Source organism: Protopterus annectens, chromosome 6.part0 (assembly GCF_019279795.1).
Source record: "Protopterus annectens isolate FY-2018-M chromosome 6.part0, PAN1.0, whole genome shotgun sequence".
Classification (NCBI taxonomy): Eukaryota; Metazoa; Chordata; order Ceratodontiformes; family Protopteridae; genus Protopterus; species Protopterus annectens.
In genome coordinates, this window is record NC_056737.1 from 317,435,919 (window position 1) to 317,459,017 (window position 23,099).

The 23,099-nt window shown below is 40.8% G+C and overlaps 1 protein-coding gene across 2 annotated transcripts in view; it reads right to left on the bottom strand.

Annotated features, from left to right (window-relative positions):
- ZFYVE26 (zinc finger FYVE-type containing 26) overlaps nt 1-23,099 on the bottom strand; it is a 3,506,023-nt gene that overhangs the window by 2,904,784 nt on the left and 578,140 nt on the right. For both annotated transcript variants that reach the window (XM_044074068.1, XM_044074069.1), the window contains one exon: nt 15,699-15,829. In XM_044074068.1, the coding sequence (XP_043930003.1) occupies nt 15,699-15,829 (131 nt within the window). The remainder of the gene's footprint in view (nt 1-15,698; nt 15,830-23,099) is intronic.

A 23,099-nucleotide genomic window follows, 5' to 3' on the forward strand; every position in this document is an offset into this window, starting at 1 on the left:
GTGTAACGTAATGATGTTACTATGCACTGAGGTTCCTTGCTGGACTCTATGTCTAGGACATTCTGCCACCTATCTCATTTTCAAAATGAAAAAAAAGTAGCCAAAAAAATAAAATAACCCTTCAAATGCCCATTACAGAATGTTATATAAAACACTGTGTGCTTGTAATGTGGATTTGCAGGAGGAAGCACTCCCACAAGACTGTTATTACTTGCATTTAACTCCAGGTCACTACATCTCAGGCTAAGGTGAAAAATCCAAGTGAACTTAGTTCTGTGGCTAAATTTTTGGCTTACACTCACTATACCTTTAACACAAATTGTATAAAACGAAGTAATGTGTGAGGAAATGCAGATTCTGAGGAAGTTCCAGTTGAGGAACAAAATTGCTCAATTTTTTGAACAAACATGTTTTAAACGGTTTACCTTTATAACTGTGATTTGCAGAAGGGCGAGTGCTCATATGAGCGGCTAATCCATGAAACTAACAATGTCGACACACCTACATGTTCGAAAAACAGCAAATCGAACAGCAGATTCGCTGTTTTTTGAACATGAAAGTCGAAGGGAAAAAAAAAACAGTGTAAAGCAGGGGGGCAAGCCCCCCTGCGCCCCCCATCCCCCTACTTTATTATTCTAACTCCGAGATTGCACTACAGTGGGGAAAGGAACCATTTCCCGATCCCCACTATAGTGCAATCCACCCCTGAATGTCGAATGTGCAATGAGCGAATCTCACTGTGCATTCAACTCATTGCACAATCGCACATTTTTTCGTTCGGCGTTTGTATATCTTGCAGAGACTGCCTTTCGGATATGTGCAGTTCGCCCTTCTGCAAATCGCAGTTATAAAGGTAAACCGTTTTAAACATTTGTGTACTTTTCGAGCGTTTTTAAATACTGGACTTCAATGTAGGTTATTTTTTGGATAGTTTACTTTTTATCTACTCCCGGGTCTTTTGTGGTTGGTGGCATTCTGTTTGTGGTTAAAAGATGAAAAATCCAAATGCAGTTAACTTAGTTCTGTGGCTGAATTTTTGGTTTCTTTGCTACTTTAACAGTTAAGCCAGAAAGTTACAAATAGGATATCCTACTGACATCAAATGCCATGTTCATACAGTGGTTTGTCAGATGAGAATCTGTTATACTTGGTTGGTGGTATGCTATTTTAATTTTGTGTAAAAAATCTCAGTTAGATGACTTTCACTGAAGGCTGCTGATGAACATGAGATTAGTTTATGATTTTTTTTTTCATTATGGCTAATGGATTTTAACCAGTCTCTGTTTTGTTGCACTGGTTTTGATACATATTTTGTTTAACAGTGCTACAGTAAACAGGCATCCACAATATCTTAGATAACAAGTGATCTGAATGAACTAAGGAAACTGACTTTTTTGTTTAACAGGGTAAATGAATTAGCCATTCTCAAAACCATTTTGGTCAATATCTGGACCATAAACACAGGGAAAAATATAACATTTATATTGTGTAGCAAATCAAACAGTATAGTTTTGGAGGGTTCTTATTAGATGACTGAAGACGCATTCGAAAGAATGTGTCTTGGTCGAACTTGAAAAGACGAAAAGGCAAAATGACGAAGTGGCTTATAAGCGAATTCTTTCCCTGGGAAAGGGATTGCTTGGTTGCGTCTGTTACTTTGCCGTTTCCGTCACTGTAGTGCGATCTTGGAGTTGGTATATTTAAGTAGGGGGGGTGAGGGTGTGGGTGGGGGCAAAGCCCCCCACTTTATGCTTTAAGTGTTTTTTTTTTTTTGGAATAGCGATTTTTTTCTCTTGGGAAAAAAATCGCTGTTCTAAGCATTTGAGTTTGTAAGCTTTCGCTTACATGGGATCGATAAATCATCGTTCGTTTTTCCAAGTGTTCGATTTAATATAGATCCGTTTTGGAGGGGGGTAGAAGGAAGATGGAATACTTTAAGGGGGGAAACACAAACAACATGAAAAAAACTTACAGAAACAACCAGAAGATGGGACTGAACCTCAGACCTTAAAGTGGAGAGTCATAGATCTTATCACTATGCCAATATGTTGCCCTTATCTAAAAACAATTTTGAAACTATACTCCAAAAGGCTCAATAAAACCATATAAACTGCAAAAAAATAATAAAACTGCAAAAATTCATCAGATGAAGTTCTTTATTGAATGAAAGCACTTACCACCAAGTGTTTTAATAAAGTAGTTTTGTTCTTTTTACATCATTTTTGCTGTTTTATTAATTTTGAAACTATAGCTAGAACACTGAGTAGCTGCAAAAACCCCGCATCTGTATAAACAGAAAGGCAGAACTCCATAAGTTGACAAAGGAAATGCCGAATGGTCTATATCAGAATCCACCAAAGGATGTTACACAGCCAAAGTTTTGATGAGGGTACCTTAACCACGTCTGAGTTTATTCAGCTGTAAAAGGGTAAATATTTGTCTTCAATGGGCTACACAAGCAGATGCTTTTTTTTTTTTTTTTTTTGAAGTTTTTGCCTCCACTGCTGACTGTCAGTCTCTCTCTCTCAGTTAACTGGGCCATTCATTCCCAACACTAAAAGAGGCAGTCAATGAGCAGCCACCAGGGGTGGCTCAGGTTCTTCCTGAGGGTAGCACTAATCCTGCTGCCATATGCCCAGTAATAAGCTCAGTGTTTAGCATGCGATCTGCATCTGCAAGGTACTGCCACCTACTTCTACAAGCAACAAGATCCCCTCAAGAAAGGCACATCACTCTTCAACTTCCACATAACAGCTCAGACAGGTGTCTGAACCACTAATCGAACCTGGGTACCTGGTTCATATTCAGGAATCTATCACACTGTGCCAGCGTTTTTCTGATTTTGGTATGGGGGTGGGGGTGTACGCCATTAAAATAAATGTAGCTTTTGTTTGATTATTTGATAATCAATTCTGGCTGGTTCTGGCACCTGATCATGACTCCAGCTCTGGCACACCAGTATCTGCCAAATCTGAAGCTGACTGGGAATTTATTGTGGAAAAGGCATGCCATTCCTAAAGGAGGAACAACATGCTCTCATAACCATAAACTGATATAAAATGTATGAATCAGGCAGAGAGTACAGTGAAGAGCAAGAAGCATACTACTTTATCAGCATCTCAGAGGTTAAAATAGATCTCTTTTGTTCTTCTAGTGAAATACTTCAACAATGGTTTCAAGCCAGATGACATTTTTTTCTCTTGGTTTTACAACTCAGGAGACTTACCAAGTACAATCCTTGAGGGAAAAAAAAAAAACAGGAAGGAGCAAGAACATGTTTTAGGCATGTACAGGAAGTGTCCAACAGGGTGGACTCTCTCAAAAGGGCTATGAAGACTAGAGAATGTACTTGGAAATAAAGGATATAAAGCAGCATAAAGACAGTTTGTCACATACAGAGACGGATACCTGTAAGATTTAAAACTTACAATTACAGAACTCTCAAACAATAAAGTCACTTGACATTTAGTAATAAGTACTGCTGAATATATGCCCTTTAAGATATCTTTAGAAGTAGGAATAAAAATCTCTTACACTGTTGGCACCCCAAATGGCAGATCATCTCTCTAGGTAAAACAATTCAGTAATTATTTCAACCTGCAAAAAGTACAGTTTTGTACCTACCATAAATGTAGATGTTCGAGGATCCACATTGCTGCAGTCCTAACTATTGGGTAGTCCGCTGTCCAGTCGGCCCGAATACCAAAGTATATGGCTGACGTCGGTCAGGGCGCATTAGACTGACGTCAGTACGTCAGGGTACTAATGCGCATGACCGACATCATATCCTCAGTCTTTTCTTGCCCCAGATGTCAGAAGACCCTGAAAAGATAAGGCCAAAACCAAAAACCCCAAACAGACCTGCACCAAAAAAAAAAAAATGTACAATATATACAAAATTACCAGAATATAACCTCACCTACACAACCACCCCTAAACACAGAGGGGAAGGAGGGAGGGTAAATTGGACTGCAGCAATGTGGATCCTCGAACATCTACATTTATGGTAGGTACAAAACTGTACTATGTTCTTCATTCCACATTGCTGCAGTCCTAACTATTGGGTAGAATCCCAAAGCAGAGGTAAGGGAGGCTGGCAAATCATAAGGAAGGAGGAACTGACAACATGCCTTGCAAAATAGCTGTGGCAAAACCAGCCCTAGACTTAGAGTAGAGAGGAAGGTGATAATGCTTAGAGAAAGTATGCACTGAACTCCAAGTAGCTGCCTCCAAAATATCCTTAGTTGCCACCCCTTAGAAATGCTGTTGAAGTGGCAGTAGCCCTAGTGGAATGAGGCCTAATCCCAGCTGGAATCTCCTTGCCATGATGGGAATAACAAAATGCAATGCAAAACCCAATCCACCTAGAAATAGTTTGTTTTGACACAGGCTTGCCCTGCGAACCCAAAGCAAAAGAAACAAACAACTGCTGAGACTGCCTAAAATCCTTAGTCCTGCTCAAATAATAACGCAATTGCCTGTGTACATCTAAAGTGTGCAAAATCTTTTCCCCTTTATTTTGGGGATCTGCATAAAAAGTAGGCAAATGAATAGTTTGGTTTAAAGCCACACTAGAAACCACCTTAGGCATAAAGGAAGGATTAGTACGTAAAGATACCCTATCCTTATGAAAAATCAAAAAGGCTCTACTGCCATAAGGGCCTGCAACTCAGAAACCCTTCTTGCAGAAGTAATGGCCAACAAAAAGCAGTCTTCCATGACAAGTATTTCAATTCAGCAGTAGCCGAGGCTCAAAAGGTTGTAGAGTAAGTTTCTCCAACACAAAATTGAGATCCCAAGCAGGAGTAGGAGCTCTACGTGGGGGTCTTATATTCTTTGCCCCTCTAAGAAATTGCTTGAACAAAGGATGCGAAAACAATGGTGGGTCACAATCATAGTGAGCTGAAATTGCTGCAGCATGAATCTTAATGGAAGAGAAAGACAAACCTTTGTCCAATAACTCAGTAAGATATTGAAGAGCCACACTCAAATTAGGGTCAGAAATCTCCAAATTGTTTGCTGCACTCCAAAATAAAAATCTCTTCCATTTTTCTGCATACACTTTCCTTGTACTAGGTCTTCTGGCTTCCATAATTACATTTAAAACTTGTTGAGGAAGTTGAGACCTGCTGTCTTTCAAAACAGAATATGCCAGGCTGTTAGATGAGGAGAGTGAAGCTTGACATTGAGCAGGTGACCGTCCCTCTGAGACAACAGGTGTGGAATCAAGGGTAAAGGCCATGGAGGCTTCCTTACCAGACTCCTCAGTAATGGGTACCAGTGCTGCCGAGGCCAATCTGGAGCTATTAAAATCATCCTTGGCTTGTCTTGTCTGACCTTTAGAAGCACCTTTGGGAGAAGAGGCAGAGGTGGAAAAGCATACACATGAAGATTTTTCCAAGTGAAAGAAAGAGCATCCACTTTCCAAGCTGTGTGGTGAAACCTCTTTGTGCAAAACTTTGGCAGCTGGTGGTTTAGTGGAGAAGCGAACAGATCTATGTCTGGAGTTCCCCATGACACTGTCAATTTTTGAAATACATGAAGATCCAGTTTCCACTCGTGGGGATCCATGATTTGTCTGCTTAACACATCTGCTAAGGAGTTCTGTGCTCCCGGCAGAAACCTTGCTTGAAGAGTTAGTTGCAAGCTGAGCGCAGTCTCCCATAAAATCATTGCTTGCCTGCACAATGGGTAAGAATGTGTTCCCCCTTGTTTGTTGATGTACCACATGACAGTTGTGTTGTCTGTTAGAATCAACACCTGCCCTGGAAGAAGTAACTCCTTGAAAGCCATTAATGCAAACTGGACTGCTAACATCTCTTTCATGTTGATATGTAGATGCTGTAGTCTGGCAGGCCACTTGTCTTGTATCCACTTTCCATTTAGATGAGCTCCCCAAGCAATGTCTGAGGCATCTGTCGTTAGAATCTGACTCGCCTCTGGCCGGGTCACAGAGAGTCCCTTGTTTAGGTGACATTCCTGAGCCCACCACAAAAATTCCTTTTGAATGCAAGGTATTATTTGAATGACAGTGTCCAAATCCTGGCAGTGCTGTGTCCATACATTTTTGAGATACCATTGCAGCTTCCTCATATGCAGTTTGGCATTGGGAAGCACCAGAATACAAGATGCCATGAACCCTAAGGCTTGAAGGACTGTCCTTGCAGTCAGCCCGGACTGAAGAGATAGTTGATGTAAATAACTGGAAAGATTGTTTTGTTTGTCCGGGGTTAAAAAGGCCATCTGGGCTTTCTGTATTCAGTCTCACACCCAGAAAGCACATGTCTTGAGAGGGTACTAGACTGGACTTTATTTCGTTCACAGAATACCCTAGGCATCTTAGCACTGCTATGACATAATCCAAATGCTGTAGAAGGTCTTCCTTTTCTTGAGCTAGTATCAGGCAGTCGTCCAAGTAAGGATAGATTTGAATTCCTTTTAGCCTGAAGTAAGCTATCACTGGAGCCAGAACCTTTGTGAATACTCTGGGCGCAGTGGATAAGCCAAAGGGCAATGCAGAGAACTGATAATGAGAATTTCCAGCTCGAAAACGCAGATACTTCCTGCAACTTAGTCTTATAGGCACATGAAGGTAAGCTTCCTTGAGATCTAAAGTTACCATCCAGTGATCTTTGCCCAGCAGAGGTAAAAGCTGTTGTAACGTCAACATTTTGAACTTGGGAACGTCCAGATAAGTGTTGAGGATAAATAAATCCAAAATTGGTCTCCACGTGTTCCCCTTCTTCGGTACTAGGAACAGGCGAGAATAAAATCCTAGGCCCCTTTCTGGCACAGGAACTGGCTGAATGGCCCCTATTTGGAGCAACAGAGAAATTTGCTTGTGAGCCTCTTTTCTTTGTAGAGGAGGAATGTCTGGCATGCCTTTGAAAGGAGGCAAGGTATGGAAATAAAACCTGTAACCGTGGTGAATGATATCCAGAACCCATCTGTCTTGGGTAATTAAATCCCAATTTTCTTTGAAAAGAGACAGCCTTCCTCCCAAAGGTGCTGCCAGGCGAGAATGTACTGGCAGCTGAAAAGGTAGGTCATTGGGTCTGCTTACGAAAGGACTGACCCCTGCCTTCACCAGAAGTCTGAGCAGGGGAACTCCCTGTCCTAGGCCTAAAAGAACCTTGAGCTCTGCCCCTACCACGTCTAGACCTACCCCTAGACTGGGAATCATAAGCAGGATAAGTCCATCCCTTAGTAGGCCAATTTCTACTAAACTTCGGAGGCTGCACCTGCAAAAAATCCTTAACAGTTTGCATAGACTTAGCCTTGTCCTCCATTTTCTTTAAAACTGCTTCCACAGGCGAACCAAACAACACATCAGACTGCAAAGGAGCATCCAAAATCCTTGTTTTAACATGCTCAGCTAAATTCTGATCTCTCAACCAGGCATGCCTACGAAGAACAGAACCAGTGGCAGCCACCCTCGAGGAGGCCTGCACAGCATCAAAACCACACTGCAAGGAATGTTTACCCACCTGTTCAGACACATGCACTAAATCCTGCAACTCTTTACACTCAATACCTTCTGCCAGAGCATCCACCTTAGATTTTAATTGTGAAAGGAGGTAATTCTGATATTTTAACATGTGAAACTGACAATTCAACGCCCTCATGGCTAAAGTGGAAGAAGTATACACTTTCTTTCCCCATCTGTCCAAAGCCCTTGCCCTCTTTATCAGGAGGAACAGGATTTTTAACAACAGAGGCCTTCACACCTTTAGGCCCCTGAGAGACAGTTTCCGGGTCTGCCCTAGGACTCTTAAAAAGATACTTATGAGCTTCAGGCACCCTATAGTACCTATCCGGTTTAACTGGGGCAGGAGGCAAAGAATCAGGATTCAGGGAAGCCTCTGCAAAAACATCTTCCACCACATTCAGAACAGGAGGTATAGCTAAAGGCCTATGCTGGGGTAAAAACAAGAATTCCCTAAGCCTCTTCCTGGAATCAGAGAAATCTTGACCTTCCCATTTAAAATGCTCCCTCATGGAATGCAGAGTCTCTGAAAAAGAAAAATCCTCAGGAGGAGAAGCTGAAGGAGTAGAATCATCCACATCAGAATCAGAAGAAGGAGGATACTCCTGCAAGTCTTCAGTCAAGACTCAGAAGCCTCGAACATTGCTCAAAACTCTCAAACTCAGGTTCCACCCTAGGCCTCTTATCAGGAGGGGCATAGAACCTCTAATCATAGTAATCAAATCCTCTGCCATTTTAAGCATATGTTTCTTAGGCAAAGACCCTGAAGCACTAGGAGAAACCCCCACTGAAGCTAAACTTGGCCTGCCTCTCAAAGAAGCCTTGGAAACAGAAGAGGAGGCCCTAACCACCTTAGAAAGAGAGGGAAGAACAGCCACCTGGGAAGCCCCTCAGCCTGGCCTACTTCCTGAGAGGATACATCCTGTAACAGTAAAGTCTCTCCCTGAGACTCCAAAGAAACACCTGGCAGAACCTCCGGCTCCACTGAGCCTTCTAAAGAACCGACGTCAGGGACTGTCGGTTCTTCCACTCTAGGCTTTGCTGCTTTGTCCTTGCGCTTTTTGGCGGGCGCCGGAGCATCCGACGGCATTATATAATTACAACGCTTCCCAAAAACTAACCTGGCACAGTCTAACCTTCTCTTAATAGTGCGTTTGTTAAATCTAGCACAAGAGCGGCATCCAACAACGTCGTGCTCAGGCCCTAAACAAGGTATACACAAAGTATGGTAATCCCTATGAGGTATCTGTTTCCCACAAGAAATACAGTTATTCACTTTTTCTGACATCCGGTTAAATACTGAGGCAAGAAAAAACCAAAATATTCCCCAACGGGGTACTTAGCCAACTTTGATTCGGTCTGAAACTCTGACTTCAGAAACTTTCAGAACGCCAACCTGCACTCGCAAAATTGCTTCTGCATCGGACCATGCGGCAAAAAAGACTGAGGATATGATGTCGGTCATGCGCATTAGTACCCTGACGTACTGACGTCAGTCTAATGCGCCCTGACCGACGTCAGCCATATACTTTGGTATTCGGGCCGACTGGACAGCGGACTACCCAATAGTTAGGACTGCAGCAATGTGGAATGAAGAACATCAAGCATTTTACTTTAGGAAGAGATAACATTAACTTTAACAGGTATGAAGGTGGAGAAATGCAGCATTAAAAAAACAATACATGATATAGTGGGCAGTATGCAGGAATACTATACTGCCAGGACAAGATGGTGTGAAGTCACAGATGAAATATGAATGGGATAGATTAATTTTGGTTAACAGTCTAGGAGCACTTACATAAGACAGAAAAATATCAAAGCTTGCTGGCACTTCTGATTTACTGGGCATTGACCATACATTGAAACACATCCTCTTAGTATTTAACAAAGGAGGACAGACAGAGAAGGGGGAAGACCTGGGAGCACAAAATCAAAAGAGAGTCCAGGCCTGGGACTTGCAAAGGGTAACTACTAGACGTTGGCTGATTAACACCTGCATTGATGTACTGCATTTCTAATGGACTATTAACTTTTAGCTTTTTGCAGACACAAAGGTGTTGCAGTTTAATGGTGGAAAAGGAAAAAGAAATCTGGTAATGTCTGAAGAGTTTGCAGAGCCTTCTTAAATATTTGGTATGGTTTACACTTGAACTGCAGACAATATCATTAAGACGGTGCACGTTGGGTTTAGGGAATGCTCCAGAGTAGTGGGCTAAGCCTATAAACATGTGCAAAAGCAAATATAGTATCAGTAAAGAAAGGTTACTATAGAAAAAACATTTTAGATGCTTTGCAGATGTGTGTGCCCTTTAAGTTTTTTTTTTTTTTAATCATGCACTTGAAATACAGGATTGAATAATAACTAAGACAAATCACAGCAAGGTATGTTGTGAAATGGTTGGTTGACCCTGCCAGAAAATAAATACAGAAATTATCTGGTCAACCCTGCCATGAAAAAACTGCAGAAAGTCTCTGGTTGGCCTTACGAGGAAAAAAAAAATACTGAAAGAATCTGGTTGAACTTGCCAAGAAAAAAAAGCAGAAATTATCTAGTTGGCCCTGTCAGGAAAAAAACAACTGAGAGCTTACCTTAAAGTTTAAACATTAATCCACTTGGACTGCTGATTTTCTCTTATTTGGTCGCTCGTCACTAGTCTCTCCACTTTCTCACACTCTCCCTCGCAACTAAAGCACGGGAGGAGAATGTGAGAGTAACAGGACTAATCAGCAGCTGCATCATGCATGTACTCAGATTACATGACAGGCTGCTGAATTACATTTGAATATAACTAACACTCTGTATGCTTTGGACAACGATAGTTGCGATTTTGAGGATACTGATTTAAAAAAGCATTTTTATGCATACAATTCCGAAGAGCACTGGCCCTTGTGGCATTTGCCAGAACTACAAGATTCCAAAGAGCACTGGCCCTTCTGGCATTCGCCAGAACTGCAAGATGCCCAGTCTGCCTCTGGCTTTCACTATTAAATAAATCAGTACTCTGACAATCTTGAAATAGACTTGAGAATTTCACAGATTTGGAGCTAGTAATGAAAGACTAGTTTAAGTGTGATGGATGAGTAGAACTCTGTTACAGGTTAGCTAGAGTTAGTACTTGTCTAACAGCTACAGAACAAGGTCATCCAGAGGCATACTCACTGTATGCACTTCAGTACTGTGTTTGTGGAGGGGGGGGGGGGCATTAAAACTCAGAGAAGAATGCTAAAGGTTAGGAAACTGAAGAAAACAAAATGTTAACTCTCACAAATGCCTTGATTGACACTGCACAGTAATTTGCAGCTCAGACATTTTCATTCTTGCCATCTTTTAGTTAATAGATAACTGCCCAGTTAGCACTGTTCAGAAGACGGGGTAAAGCTGTGAGCCTCTCTTTCAATAACTGTTGTTCTATGCTTCTGCTGGGTAACTTGCAGGTGAATGCAGTATCAGTGCAACTTCTAGCTCTTTATACATTTTCTTTTCTACCAGGAAAACAAATCTTTTTCTTTGTTGTAAGGAGTGCATTTATGCAGTTCTTTAATCCAAGCAACACAAGTGAACAGCAAAAAGTTTCACTGTACTGCCCAGGATTTACTTTTGTTCACTTTCCATAGTATATCTCCCCCGATTCAGAAAGTGTGAAATGCTTCAGAAAATTCTTAACATTGCAAAACCTGCTACATATTTAGAACAGCCGCAATGTTTAAAACCTATCCTTGATATTGCATCTTTGGTCAAAATTTAAGAAAACTAGCTGACTCGTTTGTCTCACTGTTTTATGTTTACAAGTTGGCAATACAATTTGTGTGCATATGGAAACCTGATTTTTCTTAATATTTTTGGGTCTGCTCCTCAAAATGTATAGTCTTCTGGTGGATTGTTTAGGATTGCAGTAGTCAGTAAATGAGATGTGTGTGCGTCACAGTTCATATTTTTGACATATGCTAATGCAAATCTGCTATTCTGTCACGACTACTCTTAGTACATAACAGCAGTAGCAGGACCCAAATCTCCCATAATATTTTGCCTTTGTTTGTCCCCAATTCTCAAACTAAGGGGTTGAGAGAAATTGTTTTTAGTTCTCTGTGTGCATTTCCTACCGTTATAGTCCAATAGCTAAGGTAGCAATAATGCAGTATGGGTGTGTCGTCTGTGTATATATGAATATTGTGTGTGTGTGTATGAACATTTTACTTTTGTGGAAACTGACGAGAGCAGTCATAGGTAGGATAGTTACACTAAATGTATAAAACAGTCATATTAAGCTTTGCTTAAATTATGAACAAGTGGATGGGGAATAAAAAGGAAAACTGCAGATTAAAGAAAGTGGGCATGGAGGTGAAACAGATTATTCATCTATTACAACTTGTGCACATAATTTATTGGTGGCACTTAAACATGAAAGCGGTTTGCTGAAGTTGTGAAGCTGCCTTGTACATATGTATAATAGAATCACAGAACGTACAAGGCAAACGGGCCATCTGGCCATTTACATATTGCCAGTACCCACCCCTGGAACTTACCTCTTTTATTCAAAGAGTTACAGGCCAATAATACCAGGGTGAAAGCTATCCAGTTGTCCAATTCTTAAAGTAAGACAGTGTCACAGTGCTTGATTTGGAGAGTAATTTTTCCAGAAAAGGGGTAGTCATTGCATGACAAAACACTCTCTCGCTATTGTGATCTGTTTAGTTGTCAAAGCAGGCTCAGATCCATCATTCCAATTTTCACTAGACTGTTTGATTTATGGAGAAATAAGAGCTTTTGTTCTGCTGTATCCCCAAAGGCCTGGAAGGCAAGATGCATCATCTCTCTAAGGAGTCTATAGGGCACTGGATGCAGAGACGAGGCCTACAAGTCTCTTGACAGCAGAGGTCCTTTAGACCAATGATTTTTTTTCTCTCAGGAAACATTGGGGCCCGATCAGTGTAAAACAGAGAGGGGTAAAAACTTCCTTGGATCTAGAACAAACACCTTTTGCAATCAGCTGTGCCAGACAGAAGGATTTCATGACCACTGATTATCTATATGCGTGGCAGTGGTCACCTCTGAATAGTCTGTACGATACTGAACAAAGTCTAGACTTTAAGATAGTCTGCATAGTTTTTATGCACTTCAAGCCCTTGACTCTTAGTACATTGTCATAACGTGTGACAGATGTTTGTATTAGTACATACTGAAAGGGACATTATATGATCAGACTAATGAGTGTTGAGCACAGTTAAATACTCATGTACCTTGATCTGGTCACAATGCCTTTATATAAAAGCTGTGTAATGAAAAAAAGACTTCTTGCAATAGTGGATATGTGGTGACCAAAGGACATCACACTGTTGATGCTGGTTCCCATAAGGGACTGGTCAGGCTTATCAGTCTGTAACTACCAGGGTCGACTGAAGCCCCACCTTTAAGCAAGGGAATTACTGTGGCTGTCCTTCATTCATCCAGTACAAACCCTGTTTAGCCTAGGTGCCTTTTTGGCTCATATCTGGTTTTGGTTGATTTCAGCAAGATCTTGAGTTCCTTGTTTAGTTTATCAAAAGCATTTTTCGCTTCTTGAGAGTTAACATTTATTTTTGGATACAATGTTTTTTACTTTTATTATACAGCCTGTTTATATTAGGATTCCACCATACAGGTTTATTTTTGAATTTGGTGTTGTATTTATTTCTGTGGAGGACAGATGCTTATATGCAACTATTTAAATGTGCACAAAATTTGGTATTAAAAGATTCTGTAGTGTGTAAGTTTGATCCAAGCTTAGTAGAGGGACCCTGTCCTCAACTTATGACTGTGTCCAGTACAGTTAGAAACAAACTCCACTCAGATGTGTGCAAAATCACTTACACTAGCTTACATGGGTCCAAGAAGAGACTGGTAATTGAAATGTCTTAGCAGATAAATATGCAGAAAAGTAAAACTTTATGTCTGCTTGTGGATATTTAGTTTAAGTTTTTTTGTGGGGCTCTGTGGTGCTTACTGGCATTTGGGATTATTTGGATAACATCTCATTACTTCCGTTTACCTGGTACACATTTATGGCATGTGTGCAAGGGAGTAGACCTCTGTGTGACTGGCTACCTCGTCATGGTATAGAAGGTTGTTGTGGTGTACTATTGTTGCTTGTCACATAGTAGATATTACTATTAATAGCCAGTCAAATGAGCACTTTTTTGTTACATGTCTGGTGGCTGTTACACACTATTAAAATGCTGTTATGACTAGGCATCTGGGTACAGCTCCACTGTGGTGAAGTCCACCCAAATGTAAATGGGAAGGTATTTTGTTATTTGACTCAAGGAAGATACATTTTTGAAATGAAATGTTCATGCTGCTTTATCATGTAAACTGCCATTTTGGCATATTGTTGCCAGTGATCTGCTCAGAAAGCAACATTGTAAAGGGGGCTTAGCTTGCTCAGTAATTCAAGGGAGTAGGCAGATGTGATGATGTGGGTGTAGCTTTCTGGGTTGTGGGGTGGAGCAGTCGGAGAGCTGTGAGTGCAAATTTTATAATCCTGGCTACATTCCTGCTATGGAGACAGACATCTATTTTTATGCATGCTTTAATGATTTTATGTAGTTTGATGGAAGTATGTAATAGCTTCGAGCCTCACTCTGTTGAATACTTTTTTATTTGAAGTGTAGATGAACAATTATCACTCAGTGGAAGACTGAACATCATTTCACATTGAAATGAACCATGCTATTTGTGAAAAGAACAGTTTGTGCAAATGAAACTTAAAACTGAAGCATAGAACAGTTAGTTGAAGAAGAATCAGAGGACCACCCCAGATAAAACAAGCTTAATAAATTCTTGCCAGTAAACTGGTACTGCAAACGTTATTAGCATCCAAGTATTTATGGAGCAGTGATGGCGAACTTATGACACGTGTCAAAGGTGACACACCACAACATTTTGGGTGACACACCAGTGTTCACCAACACAAGTTACCAAAGAAACTGAATGAACAAAAGTACAAGAAATATGTGACCATGCACTTATTAAAACTCACCAACAAAAAAAGTCATTAAGTGATGTTAATCAAATCAAATGCAATGTGTTCCATATTTTTTTTAGTTCAATTCAATTACTATTAAAAGTAGGGTAATTTTTAGTGCACTCTTTTAAGCCCAATTATCAGTGTGCATATCCTTTTTTCTAGTGCAAGTCGCTGATTTTTCTTTTACTTTTATAATACATAGCAGCACACATGGTTGGACTGTATTTTTTTAAATAAATGAATATGTAAAGAATTGTTTCTCTTTTGCTCGGAAAGGGAGGTGACATGCTAGCAGAGTCAAGACAGGCACTTTCCAAATTTTTGACACGCAGAGCCCGAAAGGTTCACCATCAGTGCTATACAGAGTGCTAGTAAACAGCTGCAATAAATTCTAATATGGAAGATATGCAGAAGGCTGTCATGTTATCAAGTACACTTTAAAAAAAAAAGTTTTCCAATAAAATAAATTACTCAAAAATATTTGCAGAAAATATCAGAAGACATGCTTTTATTTCCTTGTGCCATGTAGTTGGAACTGAGGCAATGCAGCCACTTACACAGATGTTCCAGGTTCAAGAACACTGAGTGGACAAATAGGGGCAAAAACACCAGTGTCTAATGTGTGGTACTCCAACCAGCAAGAATCATCAGCAACATTCAGTCACAACTGTACCATGCAGTGCTTTTGCACTGTTTTATCTTCTGCAATATGCAACTCAGCAGGAAAGAAAGAAGAGAATGCATCTACTGATGTCAGACTGCTTAATGACCACTTCCTGAACCACAAAATCTATTTAAAACAGTAGTATCAATGATAATCTGAAGTACAGCAATGGGACTAAGGAAGTCAACGTCCGTGCAATGCCTCATCCCATTATACATCTACGAGAGCTGAAAGCAGTCACCATACATGAACACAGCATCTTAAAGAAACACAACACAGTAAGCATAACCTCAATGAGAAAGCAAAGCAATTAAGTCAGTGAAACTGAGACATACTAAGTGCAATGGTTGTTTTCACTTTAAAGCTTCTAGGTTTACAGCCTGGTGTCATCTCCAGGACTGCTGTTAGGACTGGTAATCTAGTCTTAAACAGTTCCACTGTCATTACGCGATACACTGATGTTCTAGGAGGTTTTGGGCTAGTTGACTCTAAACTGCATGACTTCTGTTTTGTGATAATTGCATTTTTCTGTGAAAATACATACCAAAACCTGTTCCAGAAAATGCTTGCTGCTATTCAAGAAGTAGAAATATACCAGTTTCCAAGCTGGAGCTGGTTCTGAGTACAGAAACAAAGCCAGAGTTATCCTCTCAGCTTCTGAAAGTTCAGTACAGGCTGTAAGAAATGAAAACAAATTCCAGTTAAACTGAGTACAATTCAAGTTAAGAGCACAAGCTGAATGAACTAATCCTTGTATATTTTGTGAGAACAGACAATTTCTTTGCAAACTTTATGGCTGTAATGTTAACACAGCAAAACAAGTGCACTGAGGATAAATGGGTAATGAAAAATACAATATAAATGCTTGAATCTTTTTTTTTGTTGTTGTTGCTTATTAAGTCAAAAGATTAGAAGAAAATACAAAATGAAAATCAGTAATGCAGGTTTTACAGATCTTCAGCAAAATCTTACTTTACTTTGAAAAAGGTAGATTCATGAGGCAATGAAAGAAAAAAAAAAGGGCCAGCACCTAATAGGTGCAGCAGCCTACAGCACGACTTTACTTCAGACAGTAGGATACCACCTGAGAAAGTACAGTTGTGTAAGCTGCACTTACAACAGTTGACGTGTGAAGTAATCATTACTGCACTTACCTTAAGCCATACACGTTATATCCTGCCTAAGATGTAAAGACTGGCTAGTCTTCTAAAGTCCATGGCTCCCCTCCAAACATACACCCAAGATGCTATAGCTCAAACTCCAAAAGGGTTCTAGAAAACAATCCTTGACTCCAAAACCCTCAGGACTTTTTTTTTTGGGGGGGGGGGTGGAAGAAACAGTGTCAGGAACAAAAAAAAAAACAAAAACAAAAAAAAAACAGAAAGGTTAGGAATACACAACTTTATTGAAAAATATAACTATATACAGAAAAAGGGGGATGGAGGGAGAGCACAGCTACTGCTGCAGTGATTACTTCAACCATCTACAGTTATGGGTAAGTGCAACTTGCACAACTGTACTATGTTCATCAGCATCAGTGATGCACAGTAGCCTTTGGACATATGGGTAGATCGCCACAGCTTATCTAACCAGGGAGAAGAAAGGATTAAGATCAAAGAGCCCCTGGACTTCCAAGATGGCTGCACACTGACTAACAGCTTAATTTCAACTCGCCTAGTGTGAAAAACTCAGAACAGATAGTCACTGATTTTGTCTTTTTGGACACATTTCCATTATGGGTTTTGTAAATACACCGCCTGGATGCCAGCAAAGAAAAAAATTAGAGAACTTGAAAGAAAACTGACCACAAAAAGTGAAAAGAAAACACTGGCTGGCAAGAATCTTGCAGATGTTCAGCAAAAAGCAGTTCAAGATCCAGCTTTGGTGCAAGACATGACTTCCAGTAATCTGGAGGGAAAAAAAAATCATATGGGCTCAGAGCTGATTAAAATAAATGAAACACTGATGGTGTATATATCAACTCAAATAACAAAAGGCTGGAAAAAAATGGAAGACACTTTCAAAAGATATTCAGATGAACTGATAAAACTGCAGCAATCAGAGGTCGAAATGTGAAGAAAAGGTTGGCTGAGTATGCAACTGTTCAAGAAGAGATGTTCCAAAAAAGGTAGAATTAAAGGACAGAGCACGTAGGGAAAACCTGATATTTCTGATGTACCAGAGAAACTGGAAAAGAACAAATAAGCAACTGGACTGGTATTCCACAGCAGGAGTGGTTAATTGAGAGGGCACATCATGTTTATGCTCCAAACCTGGCCATGAGAAAGCAAAGAATACCTCTAATAGTACTAAAAGTTGGGGACAGTAGAGTGCTTGTGGAAAATGATTACTCACTGAACAACAGGCAGAAGAGGAGCAAATTTATTCTAGCAATCAGAGAATGTCAAAAGGCAAGGGTGAGATTCAAGCTTCTGCATCCAGCTGTCTTCAAAGTATTTTTCCTGATGGATCAAAGTAATTTTTGATGCAGAACAGGCTAAGGAGAAAATACAAAAGTTTGTTCAACAAAAAGTGAGTTTTCTTCTGATAATAAAGCTCAGAGAGACTGTCAGTGAAACCTTTCCCAGTGTTCCAAAGGAAAATCCTTGAGATGGAGAAAAGCACAGGAGTTGACTAGAAGAACTGGGAGTATGCTGGAAATGAACCTAAGACTGGAGTTGGGAGATGGAATCAACAGGGAAATAAATGTAGGATTAACAAAGCATCAATCACATTTATGAAATGTCTGGAAATATTGGACTTTTCTGACTTTGTTAAATGTATACGGGACTACAAACCATTTACCTTACTTCATATTATTAATGTTTGGAAGAACATGAAGGGGAAGGGAACACAAGGGAAAGAGAACTTTTACGTGGAGAAAAAAAAAAAAAGTTATGTACTCACAATAATGTTCCATCCGTGTTGTCTGTTTTCATTCTTCCTCAACTGATGGGTTCGGATCTGAGACTTCGATCAGACTCGTCCGCTTCTACCAGATCACTGGATCCCAAACTCTTGAGCTCCTCCCTTTACCCATAATGGCCTGCCAGTCTAACATACCTCATATAGAGTTTGCTGCCCCTAGATATACAAAGGGACAACCTGTTAAAGAAATTAAAGGCGGAAAGGAAAAGGGAAGCTGGAGCTCAAACAAGTAACAGAGGTTCCTGTAACACTAACATTTTTCCAAAAGGAAAGGATGGGAGCAGGTGGGTGGGAAGTTGAGTAAGAATGAAAATGGACAACATAGATGGAATGTTATGGCAAGTTCATAACTTTTCTATTCAATTTCCTTTTTATTCATTCCTCAACTAATGGGACAGAGTACACAGCTACTGGAATCTTGACTAGCCCTCATGGAAGGATATTAGAGTATTGCAGAGCCAAAGGCTACTCTGTTCCTGGAAACAGAATCTAATGAGAAGTAAGTGTGAGAATCAGTCCAAGTTGCAGCTGCAGACATGTTATCCAAGGAAGCCCTTGACCAAAAGGCTGAAGAGACCACTGCAGTCCTCTTGGAGAGCGCTATAGGAGGCTTAGGCAAGGATAAACTTTTTTACCACAGACAAAGGAGATCCATTCAGTTAACTATCTGGCAAGTCAAACTTTGGAAACTGCTTTGCTCAATCTGGTAGGAGTGAAGGAAACAAACAACTGATCTGTTTTCCTAAAGTCTTTGGCTCTATGGAGATAAAAGTGAACCAACAGATGGAGCACATCCTCTCCTTTATTTGAAAAGTTAGGAAAGAAAAAGTACAGTCATGTACACTTGCCATAAATGTAGATGTTCAAGTGTATTCACTGTTGCAGTCATTACATTTGGGTGATCTGCTGGCAGGTTGCCCTCAGTCGGCCTGATTAACAAAGTCTTGGGTCTTGCGTCGGTTGCTGTCCCTTCTTCCATGACGTCAGGTCATCAGGGATATAAAACATGCAGCCGACGCCATTACATCAGTTTTTCTTGCCCCAGATGTCAGGTGCTACCCTAAAAGGGGAGCCAAATATTTAAGTAATTAAATACATAAAAATATACCTCAAAACAAAAGCAAATACACCAAAAAGGCTTTTAAGCATAGTAAAGGAAAGTAGAGGTATAGTAAGAGAAAAACAGGGGGTTGGACTGAGGGTAACCAGGACTGCAACAGTGAATACACTCGAAGATCTACATTTATGGTAAGTGTACACAACTGTACTATGTTCTTCGTGTTTCACTGTTGCAGTCATTACATTTGGGTAGATTCCCAAAGCTATAGTTGGGAGGATGGATTTATACAGCATTAGGACCAGCTATAAGGCCCTGCAGGACAGCAGTGGCAAAGCCAGCTCTGGATTTAGAGAAGAAGGGTAAATGGTAATGTTTAGTGAATGTATGAACTGAGCTCCAGGTAGCAGCTTCTAGAATATCTTTGGTAGGAACACCTCTGAGAAAGACTGTAGAAGTAGATGCAGCCCTGATGGAATGAGATCTGATCCCTTGGGGGATAGTTTTAGCATGGTGCATATAGCAGAAACAAATACAATGGCTTATCCATTTGGAAATATAGTCTGATTTGAAATAGCCTTTCCCTCTGCCCCTGCAGCAAATGCCACCAGTAGTTGTTCAGATTTTCTGAGAGATTTTGTCCTGTTTAAGTAAAATCTAAGTTGTCTGTGTACATCCAATGAATGCAGAATCCGCTCCCCCTTGTTCTGTGGATTGGGAAAGAAAGCTGGCAAATGAATGGTCTGATTAAGAGCCATACTGGATACCACTTTAGGCATGAAGGATGGATTGATCCTGAGACACCCTGTCCGCATAAAAAATAATGAAAGGCTCCACTGTCATAAGAGCCTGTAATTCGGAAATCCTTCTAGCTGAAGTGACTGCTAAAAGGAAAGCTGTTTTCCAGGACAGAAATTTTAAGTCTGCAGTAGCAGCTGGCTCAAAATGATGGAGAGTGAGTTTTTCCAATGCAAAATTGAGGTCCCAGGCAGGGGTTGGAGCTCTCCTGGGTGGCATTACGTTTTTGGCCCCTCTGAGATACTGCTTTAGCAGAGGATGAGAAAAGAGGGGAGGTTCTGTGTTGTAATGAGCTGAAATGGCTGAGGCATGGATTTTTATGGAAGAAAGGGACAGGCCCTTGTGAAGCATCTCAGTTAAGTACTGTAAAATTTGAGGAATATTGGGCACTGCTGTGCTTATCCCTTGTGATTGATTCCAGGAACAGAATCTTTTCCATTTGTCAGCATAACATTTTCTAGTGCTAGGCCTTCTTGCCTCCAAAATGACATCCATCACAGGTTTGCTGAGGGATGCTAAGGGTGAATTTAGGTGATAAGCCACGCTGCAAGATTTAAGGTTTGGAGAGGAGTGTGCAGAATTTGGTTGTTCTGCTGAGACAGTAAGTAAGGTGTCTGAGGCAGGTGCCAAGGTGGAAGGTGTGACACATTGCGCAGGAGTGGATATCAGTGTTGGCGAGGCCAGTCTGGAGCAATCAAAATCATTTTTGGTTTGTCCTGCTTGACTTTTAGTAGAACTTTGGAGAGCAGAGGCAGAGGGGGAAAAGCATAGACTGATAGGTTTTTCCAGCTGAATGATAGAGCATCCACTTTCCAGGCTTTTTTGTGATGAGTTCTTGTGCAGAATTTGTCCAACTGATAGATCTTTTTGCCTCACCCCAGTACTATGTCTGAACTCCCCAATTTATGTGTCAACATGTTGAAAATCCATGGTTCCAGTTTCCATTCATGCTTAGTTCATCTGCCAGAGTATTCAGCTTTCCTGGCAGGAATTGTGCTTGTAGTTGTATTTGATAGGTCAAGGCCGTGTTCCACAATGCCATGGCTAGTCTGCAAAGGGGGTAGGAGTGTGTACCTCCCTGCTTGTTTATGTACCACATAACTGTGGTGTTGTCCGTCTTTATCATTAATTGTCCTGGAAGAAGGTAGTCCTTGAAGGCTGTCAGTGCATTCTGTACAACTAGCATCTCTTCTTGATTGATATGAAGGTGCATTTGATTTGGGCTCCATTTGCCCTGAATGCACTTCCCTGACAGATGACCCCCCCCCCAAGCATAGTCTGTAGTTAGGGTTTGAGCGGCAGGGGGTGGAGTGAATGGCAGTCCCCTGTTTTGGTGGCAGGCCTCTGCCCACCATAGGAACTCTAGTTGCAAGCAAGGTATGATAGGAATCACTGTTTCCAGGCTGTGAAAATGTTGACTCCATAAACTTTTTAAGTACCACTGAAGTTTCCTCATATGCAAGTCTTGCATATGGAATTAAAAGAATGCAGGAGGCCATGAGCCCGAAGGCTTGCAGAATTTGTCTTGCAGATAGCAGGGATTTTGTGGCCACCTGTTTGAAGTAAGTCATCAAATGAATTTGCTTTTCTGGCATAAGGTAAGCCATCTGGGCAGTTGTATTCAAGCTTGCACCCAGGAATGTGATTCTTTGAGAGGGTACCAGATGTGATTTCTTTTCGTTTATGGTGTACCATAGATAAGTTAGAACCCTTTTTACAAACGCCAAATGTTTTGGAAGTATGTCCCTGTTTTCTGCCTGAATTAGACAATCATCCAGGCATGGATATATCTGAATATTTCTTTGCCTGCAAAATGCAATTACTGGAGCCAGGCACTTTGTGAAGACCCTGGGCACAGTAGATAAGCCAAAGGGCAGTGCAGAGAACTGGTAATGCAAGTAGCCTGCTTTGAAGTGGAGGTATCTTCTGCAAGATTCCCTGATTGGAATATGCAGGTAAGCCTCTTTTAAGTCTAGAGTTACCAACCAGGCATCTTTGCCTAGCATAGGAAGTAACTGTTGAAGAGTCAGCATCTTGAATTTTGGAATGTCCAGAAATGGGTTTAGAGTAGATAAGTCCAGAATCGGATGCCATGATTTGTCTTATCTGGGTACCAGGAAAAGTTTTGAATGGAAACCTTGTCCCTTTTCCTCTTCTGGCACTGGTTGAATAGCCCCCATGGTCATGAGGGACAGTACTTGTTTCTGGGCCTCTGCCCACTGATTTGGGGGCAGGTCTGGCCATCCATTTGGGATTGGCAACATGTGGAAATGAAATCTGTATCCCTGGGATACTATATTTAAAACCCATTTGTCCTGGGTTATAAGTTGCCAGTTTCTTACATGAAGTGCCAGTTTTCCCCCCAAAGGAACGGCTAAAAGGTTAAGTGCTTGGTAAGTGTAAAGGGAAGTCATTGAGACTGTTTACCATAGGGAGGGTACCTTGTTGTTTCCTGATTTGGAGGAGGAGGAGGCAACCCATTGTATTGTTCTAAAAGTCCCATGTGACAGACCTAGAGCCTCTGGAATGTCTGGGTTTGACTGGAGTGGCTCTAAAAGATACTGGAAAGGACCAGTTCTTAGTAGGCCAGTGCCTACTAAATCTTGGAGGTTGCACTTGTAAGAAATCTTTCACAGTTTGCATAGATTTAGCTTCATCTTCCATCTTTTTTAAAACGTCTTCAGCCTTATTACCAAATAAACGGTCCTGTTGTAAAGGAGCATCCAACAATTTTGCTTTAACATGATCTGGCAGAGTTTGCTCTTTGAGCCAAGCATGCCTTCTTAGCACAGACCCAGTTACAGCAGCCCTGCAAGAGGCCTCCAAAGAATCAAAACCACATTGCAAAGTATGTTTTCCAACTTGTTCAGCTGAATGCAATAAATCCTGTAAATCTTTAATTTTCCACACAGTCAGAAATTAAGTTAATTTTCTCTTTAAGCAGTCCCATGATATGCTGTTGATATTTAAGCATATGAAATTGACAGTTTAAAGCCCTGATTGCCAAGGTTGCAGAAGTGTAAATCTTCTTACTCCATCTACCAGCGCCCTGAAATCTCCATCCGAAGGGGTAGGATTTTTAGCAGTAGAGGCCTTAATACCCTTGGGACCCTGAGAAATGGTTTCAGGATCTGCAGTAGAATTTTTAAAAAGGAATTTATG